The sequence below is a fragment of the Ctenocephalides felis genome, unplaced genomic scaffold (assembly GCF_003426905.1).
Source record: "Ctenocephalides felis isolate EL2017-DRISC unplaced genomic scaffold, ASM342690v1 CF-g0.4_SCAFFOLD_03571, whole genome shotgun sequence".
Taxonomy (NCBI): Eukaryota; Metazoa; Arthropoda; class Insecta; order Siphonaptera; family Pulicidae; genus Ctenocephalides; species Ctenocephalides felis.
Window position 1 is genome coordinate 3,480,854 of NW_020539725.1, and position 11,901 is coordinate 3,492,754.

Here is an 11,901-nt window from a genome sequence, read left to right on the forward strand (position 1 = left end):
TCTTGGCAGTTCTTTCAAAATTTTAGCATCCAATTGACCAATTCCTGTACATTTCTTGTTATTTAAGAGTGAAATTTGCCTCTTAATTTCTTTTGGTGTAACCTGTTTAATGTTTTCAGTAGTGCCTTTTATCTCATTAACTTCATCAGATACTCGCGGTTGTTGACTATTTTCATTTGGAGTAAATACGTTTCTTAGATAGTCCGCAAACATATTCGCCTTTTCTTGATCACTCCTAGCCCATGGTCCTTCCGAATCTAATCTTATTGCCGAGTTAGTTGTTATAGGTCTTCTAGTTTTTTTAATTGGTGTCCAAATCGTGTTATCATACTTGTTAAGATTAGTAATATAGTTCATTATGCCAATTTCTCTCCACTGTTTTAATTCATGTTTAAGTTTTCTTGCCAAATTATTGTATATTGTTTTGTCGTGCTGATTATGACTTCTTTGCCAGACATTTCTTGCCTTCCGTTTATCCTTTATAAGCTGCCTAATTTCCATTGGTACGTTGATTTCCAGTTTATGTTGCGCTAGTTCTGGTGTGGCAATCCTAGCCGCTTGTTGGAGAAATCCTATAAACTGTTCCGTTATTTCGTCGAGATCGTTTTCATTTTTAATTCTTACTTTAAGGTTGATTTTTGAATCAATTACATTTCTGAAACACTCCCAATTCATTTTATGGTTGTACAGTATGCGTTGTACCTTCCGTTTTATTACATTAGTACTTAGGGTCTGAATTATGGGCGTATAATCCGAAGATAAGTCTTTATTACTTTCTATATCAATATAATTGCTTGAAATATTTTTTATTATAAAAAAAATCTTGCAGATCCGGTATCTTCTGTATGTCTGTTGGCCAGTAGTTGGGACTCCCAGTTGATATTATGGTATAGTTTTTCTCATATATTAACTCTGCTAGTTGTTTACCTTTTGGAGTCGTAAGTCTTGAGCTCCATATTGTATTTTTAGAGTTGAAGTCACCACCAACAATAAATTTATTTCCTAATGTTTCAAAATATTCTTTATAATCTTTTTTCTTTAGATTATATCGTGGAGGGCAATAGATAGCTGAAACAATCACATTCTGTTCGAAACTTTTTATTTTAACTGATGTTGCCTGTATATGGTTTTGTTAATATTTCGCTAACTCATAGTGTCCTATTGATGATTTTATTAGAATACCAGCCCCAGCGTGTGCTGTGTTGTCAGGATGACTAGTACCATAAAAGTTGTAGAATGGAATTTTTATGTATGAAGACTCTGTGAGATGAGTTTCGCTTATTAATAAGATATCAATCATTTGTATTTGAAGGAACATAATTAATTCATTTAGATGATTTAGAATGCCATTTGCATTCCATTCAGCAATCCACAGTGAGTTAGCCATTATTTCTTTACCAAAATAGTGAGCATCTGCATGATCATATTATTTTGATCCATGAGTTGTTCAAACATATCTCTAAAACTGTTCAAGAAATCCTGTAGTACCGTACTTGTTTCGGGCCCGCTGGTTGCGTTTCTTTGTTGATTTCGGATGACTTCCGAGTAGCTCATGTGATTTGTGTTTCTGATGTTAATATTTTGACGACTTGTGTTTGAATCGTGAATATCTCTCGTATCATTTGATTTTTTTGTTGTATATATTTTCTTGTATACAGTCGAGTACGCGGCCTTATATTCTTCGCAACCTCTGTAATTTGAGGGGTGATCTTTACCACAAAGTGCGCACGTAGCAGGCGTACTTTTTGGCTTTTTGCAAATTTTTGAGTTATGATTTTCTCCTAATTTGACACAAGCAAAGGGTCGATTGCAATATGTTTTGCAATGACCATAATTTTGGCACCTTGTGCATTGTATTAATCCTTTTCTCTTTTTGGGCGCTTCAATGACTACAATATGGTTCAATAATTTTGTGATGTTGTAAATTTCCTTATTACTATCAGAGGGTTCCAAATCAACAAAAAACATGTTGAGTGGCTTTTTGGTTATATACGTTCTCATATTTATTATATTCCTGACCTTGTGAATTTTCTTCTCTAGTTCCGTTTTTATTTCGTTGATATCGTATGTATGATGGATATTTTTGAGAACCACTCTGTATGCTCTTTCATTTTTAAGTTGATAAGTATGATAAACAGTACTTTTTGATTTGAAAAAGTTTATAAGCAGCTTATATTGCTCCGGCTGTTGAACATTTATTTTCACTGTATCGTCCGGCATTGATTTTGTATTAGGTTGTCAAATATCTCCCTTCCGCTTTTTTGCTCTTGGTTTATAATACAAAAAGGCGGAAGGGAGATATTTGACAACCTAATATTATATTGTTCACTGTTTATTACACTATTAATACCAGTTACCACATCAGAAAAATTATTTACGTTATATATAAATATAGGAGGTGGCCTTGTAGTTTTCTCGGTGTTATCAGTTTGTGTTTTTGTTGTTTGGGGCGGATGACCTTTGTTTGTTTTTAATGCATCGAACCTATTTCAAGTCGGCGTTATGTTTACATTTTCGACATATTTATTAGCCGATGTGCGTCTGCGTTTGCTGCCTGGTTCTATTGTTTGTCAAGAAGTTGACGGAACTATTTCATCCATAATCGTATCGTCTGATTGATTTTTTCCATTAATTGAACTATTAGTTTTCTGATTGATGATTACTTGTTTGCTGCCTGGTTATATTGTTTGCCAAGAAGTTACCGGAACTACTTCGTCCATAATCGTATCGTCTGATTGATTTTTTCCATTAATTGAATTATTAGTTTTCTGATTGATGATTACATGTTTAATATATTCATTGTCCATTGTCGACGTATCATGAAGAATGTTGATAGTTTCAACTAACGGAGGGATAGCATAAGTTATATTTTCTTGATTTTGCATATTTGTAATAAAATTATTCACTTATTTACAATTAAATGCGCCCCCTAAAAGGGGCATTTGTTGTACGAAACACTGTAGCACTTCACTGAATATTTGCTGATTAATATTCACACTTGTTGTTTACGTAACACTATTGCGCTTCGATCCGTTCGAGTCGGCTGCTCGAGCTCAACTATATATTTCTAACTGTAATCCTAAATTTTTTTTTAATATAGCATTGAAGACGAGTCAGATCATATCAAAATTCGAAACGTTTGCTACTACTATAATTTTACTAAATCTGTTTAATAATTAGATTGATGGCCATTAACAACGTGATATATACATATGGCTGTCGTGGCCTAGGTCGTTAACGCGCAAAGTCATGTGCATAAGGTCGCGCGTTCGAGCGCCCGCTCTGGCAATCTGACATCGGTCAGCGCGATGTCCATTTTCACTTGATCATATCAAAATCATAATCAAAAAATATTGAAATTCGGTATGAAATGGAAATAGTCTTACACTATTTCTACGTCAAATTCTTACCTTTTCGTACACCTGTCATCTTTATCATTTAAGCTTTTAAGAGACATAGCATCCTTTACCTCCTCATTTTTTAAAATTTCTCTTCTTTTTAATATCTTATTTTCTAACTCTTGCCTCTAAAATTGCAAAAATATTTTATTATTATAATGTTATGAATGAATAGATCGGTACCTGAATATAGAAACCTTTTCTTTTTCTTGAATACTGGCTATATACGTATCATTTTCTTGTCGTAACTTCTGCTGATACAACATTTGCTCATAGAAACTGCCAGGTGGCTTTGCATTATGTTTATGCAAAAATTCCTAAAAAACGGAAATTAAAATAAAAAACTAATCGATAGATCTCTTTCAAAGACAATTAGCTGAATTTAAAATTATAACTAGTCTAGGATAATATTTTATTATTTATTTCTTATAAAAAAGTAATCACTGACATTTAGTGCTTGTTTCCAATTATTAATTATTTACAAGTTGTTAATATGTATAAGTGACAAACTAAGAATTTCAAGAAAGTAATACCTTCGGTATTTTTTTTTTAATTTGAGCTTAATATATAACTAGTCTGTCTTTTTAGTTAAATCTCTTTTTTATTCTTGCTCTGTTTATATTTAGTTTTTTCTGTTTTCAAAATTGTAGAACCACTGATGATAACGTAAATTTTATTTCGAAACGTATAGAAAAATAATGATGTGTTAAAAATCTTTACCTTATATATTTTTTACTTGATGTTACGCCCTCCAAGAAATTAATCATACATTTCAACATAAAATTTAAACACCAACAAATACATATACATATACAATGTATATGTATGTATATCTTATATATAAAAATGGAGCTCTTGATCAAATGATCCGGTCAAACTCGAAAATGGTTAAATCGATTTGGCCAGTCTTATTCTTGAAAAATTCGTGCTAATCAGTAGGTTGTCGGCAAGGTGAGTAGAAGGCAGTTTCAGATAATTGTTCGTTTGAAATTTGTTATTTGCTGTGATATAATTGTAATGGTTTTTACAATATAGTTTCAAAATATAGTTCAAATTGGACCTTTGTGCCTGCTCTACATATATACTTTTTATTAAATTTACTTTAATTCATCGAATGTTACTTGAAACTTTTCAAAAAGCAGGTCAAAGAAGAAATACTTAATTCATTTTCTCGCAAAAATTTGAAAAATTTGTAGGTATAAGCTCAGTAGTATTATTTACAATTATACCCAAAATCCATAATTCAAAAAGAATCTGAAAAACTTGAAATGTAATCAATAAGTTACCGTTTATCTCCCGTTAGCAAAGTCGTAAGAATCAAGGTTATAGCTGGTTATACATTTAACTATACTCTATTTAATTGTTCTATAAAATGTAATGTTAATTTTGAGAGAGATTCAACAGTTTTATTTCTTTATGTAACCATTTTAAAAACTTACTGTGTGGGGCAAAAATGACCAACTGAACATTATTGACCATGGCTGAAGACAAAAAAAAGACTTGGAATGAATAATACCATATTTTTTATAGAAAGTGTATGAAACATCCAGTTTGATTGTATCAACAAAATATGGACAAACGAATATTGTTATTATGAATTATATAATTCATTATTATACAAGTAGACTTTGGGGTTTATTGTGTTTATAATACCTCATTTCTGTCTGTGCCATTCAAACAATACATCCTTACACTCCTAAAGTAAAGCATTCTTTTTTTATTCTTTAGAAATTGTTTGCAATTTGAAATTTTAATTTTTTGCAGCCCAATCGTCAAATTAAAAAAAAAATTAAATAGAATTTTTCATATATTAAATAGAATATCTTGTATATAAAATTCTTCTGTAACTATGTATGAATGGTCCTAGGATTTCCATGAATCTTCCTGAAGTTTGTTCGGGAAATTTTCTAGAATTTTTAGATTCATAGAAATATAGTTAGATTGTAGAAATAAATGGAAAAAATTACAAAACACCGCTTATCATTGTTTGACCTTGAGAATATTTGAAGCATTGTTTGACATTAAAAATAAGTGAAGACTGTCATTTGCCAAACATTTCTATTCACTTATAGTCTAAGGCAATATTAAAATATAATATATTTATGATTATGAATGAGAAAAATGTAATGTCTACATTATTATTGCCAAAAAGCAGCTGAGGTGTGCCAAAAATTATAATAATATAAGATTTACGTCAACATGCGTCTAACAGGTGATGCAGTCTGCGCATGCGTCTGTCAGTGATTACATACCAAACTTAGCCTATAATTCAATTTGACAGATTATTATTTTTAACTTTTGAATGCAGTCGTGTTTTGCCTTACTTTACTAAATCACAATACAAAAATAATTTACTTACTCAAAAAATTATCTAGAAGTTTCATTGTATCAAAAATTCATATGTTTGGCATTGGATACGAAATATTTACTCAAATCAATGGAGCAATTTGGGTCTGAATATTTTTAATGTGCTCCAATTTGCACGAAATTTTAGAATTAGGTTTATCTTACTCTCAAGTTTAAAAGTGAAAATAATTTAAACTCCTTTGCCACTTCCCGGGTGGATGACATTCCTTTTTAGTAGTGCAATTCTATCTCTATCAAAATAACATCGGATATCGATAAAAAAAACTAATTAGAAGAGAAAAATGTTTAATAATGTTTTTCAAAAAAGAAATAACTTTTCAAGTTACTGGATACAGAAAATTTGTGTTTTTTTTTTGGCGTTTCTCATCGTTTTTTGCGAATATTTCTAAAAATATACATTTTGAAAATCATGTAATGAACAAAATTATATCAATTAAAATCTTAATAAATCGGTGTGTTATAAAGGAACAATATTAGGCTAGATATGAAAATGGGGTTTTATAATGCTCAAAATAAGCTTTAAAATGAGTACTTCTGCGTGTAAAATGAGTGAGCTATCAATTATTTGCAGATAAAAGAGGCCGGCAATGTTTTTTTCATTTAAATCAAATAGTTTTTGAGTGAGTTTATGAACTTAAGATAAAGCTTAGCCTATTTCCGACACACGTTTTTTTCCTCTCCATTTACTGCAATAATTTTGTTGATCGTATGTTGAAAAGACCACATGTGAACAGAATTTGACAAATTAATTCACTTCAAATATGAACATAAACGATAATGTATATTGAATTATTGCTGAAAAAAATGTAATTTAGATATTAAAATTACTGTAAGCCTGTTAAAATATAAATACGAAATTATAAAAATAATAGGCAACATTATTGAAGCAATTATTTTGGGTAGAAAAGTCCAAGGTGTTATTGTACCTTTATCGCGAATGCTATATTTTCAACACGTGTATCTTATGCTATGACAATAAATCACATCTACAGGTACGACTAAAAAATTATATAACCTTTGGCATTAAAATAAATTGATCTTCCAAGTTTGTTCTATAAATTGCAGTGTTTAATTTTTGATATACAATTTTATTGAACATATTTTAATATTTGTTAAAGGAATAATTAAAGTATTAACTGTGGGAGTTAAGAATCATTTTATTTGAGGCAGTTCTACATTTAATATCACTCATATATTGGTGTAAAAAGTAATTCGAAAAACAATAATTATTATTTTTAACTGAATGGTAAATATTAGTATAGAATATTGAAAAAACGTAGATGTGGGTACAGGACAACGTCTGTCGGGTCATCTATTAAATATATATATATATATATATATATATATATATATATATATATATATTCACTTTTAATGCACTAAAAAATAATTATTTAACAATATTTGTTATTAATAATATAGTAGATACCGATGTGATTAGAATCGCGTTATTTGTTTGTCGATATCTTTTACAGTTGCGACATAAAACGACTTTGAAGAAAGGGACCAATTTCACACATTTTCAATGATATCTCGGCCAAATGATGAGCTACGGATTTGAAATTTGGTATATCGGATTTTCTCGGGAATACCTATAAAATGGCATCAAAATCATTTAAATACCAGGATGGGGTAAATTCTGTATGGAAACACGCCCATACCCTTTCTTGAACGTAAAAGAATATCATACTAATATGATTAATAAACGAGGAATTAAAGGAGCACATATTGCCCTCCTATATTGTATGTGTTCAATTGCAGTGCATTATGACAACTGATCAAGGTTACGCTGCACGTGCGCTAGAATGAGTGGATTCGGGGTGTAAGAAACAAAAGAGGAATGAGAAACAGAGAAGGGATATAACGAACGAAAGATTCTAACAATGTGAAAAATTACATTTCATGAAATTTATAATGACTTTGTAACTGTCATGTAAAACATAAGAGGAATTCCGTTTGTTGACAATAAGTATTAAGGGATATAAGTAACGACTCAACTAACTTTCTAAGGTCACAACTCTTTTCAATATATAGGATGGTAATAATTGACATGTTGAAAGTATGGTTCAAGTTAATCACATTCTGAAAGCATAGTTTTGAATTGATTTGGGTTTCTACAATTATATATATGTTGATTAACCTTCTTGTGTATATATTGTAAACTTTCCCCAATGTAACAACTATTGCAATCATTGCAGTCCAACCTGTGAACCAAATCAGTAACCCTATCAGCGGAAGTTTTTGATTTAAGAGCAGAAAAAAGCAACTAAACGTGTCGTCAAAACTGAAAACTAAAAGAAAATCTTCCGCAGCAAATAACTATTTTAAAAAATAAGAAAAATTGCTTAAGAAAGGTAAACAAATAACAGCTTTATGTTTATCTAAAGAAGAAGAATCTAAAGAATAGTTAAGATAGTAAAAACTGTTTAATTTGTTATGTAAAAACTCTAATCAATTTTTAATGACGTTATTACTAAATATGGCGAATAAGAATTATTATTAAAACAGAACGAATTGAAGTTTTTTTTTTCAAAAAATCTTATTACTTAACAAAATGGCCCTATCTATTAGGAAAATAACAACTGAAATTTTGATAGATCGAAGGTGATAGAAAAAATATTTTAAACATTGTCTTGACCAAGTTGGCTCTTGGAACCAGTCAGTAAAGATGCAATTATTGCAATCAATTAGCTCTTATTGAAAATGTTTTCCCAAACATTAGTGAGAAATATTAGAATTATGCTTGGTTAAGTCGACGAGCAATTCTTGTCGCAAAGAACGCACTAATGATGTGTTTGCGGGGTAAATTTAGAAAATCATTGTTTTTCACATGGGCACTTTTAAGTTGCGTGTTCACGAGTTAGGAAACCATCCGCTTTGTTTGTGTTAACGTCAGACCAAAAAATAAAAAATGTGGTTTACCAAAGAACACTTCAATGAAACGGATAATTTGCGGACACGTATAACTCTTCGATTCAGTATTTACATTGGATTCACTTTCATTTACTTAGAGAAGTTCAACTCAAAACACTTCATTTTTGTAATCGAAATAAATTCATTACTGTTGTGTAATAAAATAAAATTTTTCCTTTTCAAATATAAAACAAAAAAAACTTCTTCATCTTTCTCACGAAACCATCTGGTGGCGCAACAAAGTTCGCCGGGTTTGCTAGTATATATATGTATATATATATATATATATATATATATATCTATATATATATGAGTAAGTTCTTCAAGAGCGTACATCAAATAAAAGGCAAAGATTTAGAAGTTAATCTTTAATTTTTCCAAACGTTTCGACATAGGATTTTATGTCATCATCAATGGATCTACAGAATGAACATTGAAAAATTAATATAAACTAGGAAAAAATGACAGAAATTGGAAAAAAAACTATAGATATAAGTAATATAATTATAACAATAACAATTATACTTAACAGATAGATAAACAAGAGAAATGAAAAGTAAAAAGAAATATATACAAACATACAAAAGCGTAATATATATACATAAATATACACATAAACAAACATATATATATGATATACATGTACAAACACGTACACATATACATATATACATACAACTAATACGTATATATAAATATATACATACGGACATGCACACATGTATATATATATATATATATATATATATATATATATATATATATATATATATATATATATATATATATATAACGGTCTCTTCAAATAAATTTTAACTTCAAATAATTTTTAAACACATGTGTTATTACAGCCTCGGGCTTGGTCACATAAACTACGTTCTGCTATAATATTTTGCTATGCTCTATAATATTTTTTAACAAACAAGTTAGTGTATATATGATAGTGCAAAATTATGTGCCATGCGCTAGCTACTGATGTAAGACCATATTTATGTAAGTTAGCTTCGTTGTCTATGTATGTGTATGTGTTATTGTATATGCATGTATGTATATATATAAATATATATATATATATATATATATATATATATATACACACATGTGTGCATGTCCGTATGTATATATTTATATATACGTATTAGTTGTATGTATATATGTATATGTGTACGTGTTTGTACATGTATATCATATATATATATGTTCGTTTATGTGTACATTTATATTTATGTACATATATTACACTTTTGTATGTTTGTATATATTTCATTTTACTTTTCATTTCTCTTGTTTATCTATCTGTTAAGTATAATTCTTATTGTTATAATTATATTACTTATATCTATAGTTTATATTAATTTTTCAATGTTCATTCTGTAGATCCACTGATGATGACATAAAATCCTATGTCGAAACGTTTGGAAAAATTAAAGATTAACTTCTAAATCTTTGCCTTTTATTTGATGTATGCCCTTGAAGAACTTACTCATATTTCTCAACATCAAACTACTTCTTTAAACATATATATATATATATATATTATAATATATATATATATATTGGGTGGGCCGAATCATTATAGAAGTAAAATTAAGCGATATGGGCACCTTTTCATATGAAATATATGTGTTATTATTTAAATGAATTTTGACTTCAAAACCATATATCGCAAATACTCTTTAGCCAGCGAAATTTTCAATAAAATACTGTTTTTAATAAGTTAATATATATAATTTAGGCATGTGAATAATTCAAATTGTGAGTTATATTTTGATTAATAGTTTGTACGGGGGTTTTTAAAATCGGGTTTAGTTTGTTGTTATTTATTTCCATCAGAGTGCGCTAGTATTTTTTTTATAATAATCTCGAAGTTTCGAAAAGGATATATTATTGTGAAAAATTGGCATAAATCTTCATTCAGTTCTCCAGTTAGACGTGAAGTATCAATGGCGAATTCTTATTTAAATTCCGGCGCAAGTGCCAGTAATTTGAATCATATGCGCTCGCATGATCAAATTACATTTGGGGAAGCAAAGAATTTACTGGAATAAATCTTCCGACAAGTATGGAAATTATCAGGTATTATTTTTATTTGGCCGTAATATCAAAAAAACAAATAAAATGTTTTCATATAAACATTTACTCCAAATGTGGTAACGAAATTGATTCAGACGTGGGAAAAAATTGATATCCAATTATGGAGAAACGAAGTATCGCTAGAAAATTGAACCGATTGATTGATAAATAAAAGTACAAATAAAAGCAAGTCTACCCAAGCATAATTTCAGGAGTTTGTAGAATCCACGAAGAATTATTTTATATTGGAAAATGCAAATGTGTTTGCAAAGATTACTGTGTTCCTGTGGACTGATCCCAGAACATTTACAAGCGTTTATGATGGATCAACATAATGAGAGGAAATCTACGATACCAAAATATTATAAAAATTGAAGATGAAGTATCAGAATCTACAATAACTAGCAATATTACTCCAGGTGAGACATATACTCCAGATGTTGATTTTGATTCTAAAAGCAGTTCGGAAAGTTCACAAAATACCTCTCATATAAAACGTGGTCCCTATAGTCGAAGATATAAGGCTCCAAGCTATGCCTTAATGTGCGACAGATTTGCAATTTCTGATAGAGTTTGTTCTGGCGTGGTGACGGCAATCCTGCGTGACCTGGGCATAACGGATGATTGGGGCAATCCTGTCATTATGGATAAAAATAAAAGCGTTCGTGAGAGGCAGAAAAATATGCAAGCTCTACACAAACGATATGATTCTTCTGAATTAATAGCATTTTTCATTCGACGGCCGAAAAATGATTCTATACCATGGAAAAACTCGATAAAGTTTCACCCACGAATGATTAAAGAAGCGCATTTAGTTATTTTAAAGGAACCGAATGGCCAATTGTTGGGTTACACAAAATTGGGAAATGAAGATTCGGAAAGTAAAGTAATCAATTGAACGAGTTTTTCGCCGATAAAGGAATAGCTCTCGATTCTTTGATAGGCATATTTTGCGATGGTGAACCAGCAAATACAGGCGTGAAAAAATGGTATTTTACGTCGATTTGAAATTCAGTTAAACAGGCCACTGCATAGGTTTGTGTGTTTCTTCTCCACTTTAACGAACTTCCACTTCGCCATTTATTTAACTATTTGGAAAAATCATTGACCACGTGACCACGAACAAAAACTGGAATATTAAGCAAAACAA

The 11,901-nt window shown here is 29.8% G+C and overlaps 1 protein-coding gene across 1 annotated transcript in view; it reads right to left on the bottom strand.

Annotated features, from left to right (window-relative positions):
* The window catches only part of LOC113384923 (eIF-2-alpha kinase GCN2), a 635,046-nt gene that overhangs the window by 584,940 nt on the left and 38,205 nt on the right, over positions 1-11,901 (bottom strand). The window contains exons 4-5 of the mRNA XM_026622699.1: positions 3,596-3,715; positions 3,411-3,526 (exon numbers count right to left, since the gene is read on the bottom strand). Coding sequence (XP_026478484.1) covers positions 3,411-3,526; positions 3,596-3,715 — 236 coding nt within the window. The remainder of the gene's footprint in view (positions 1-3,410; positions 3,527-3,595; positions 3,716-11,901) is intronic.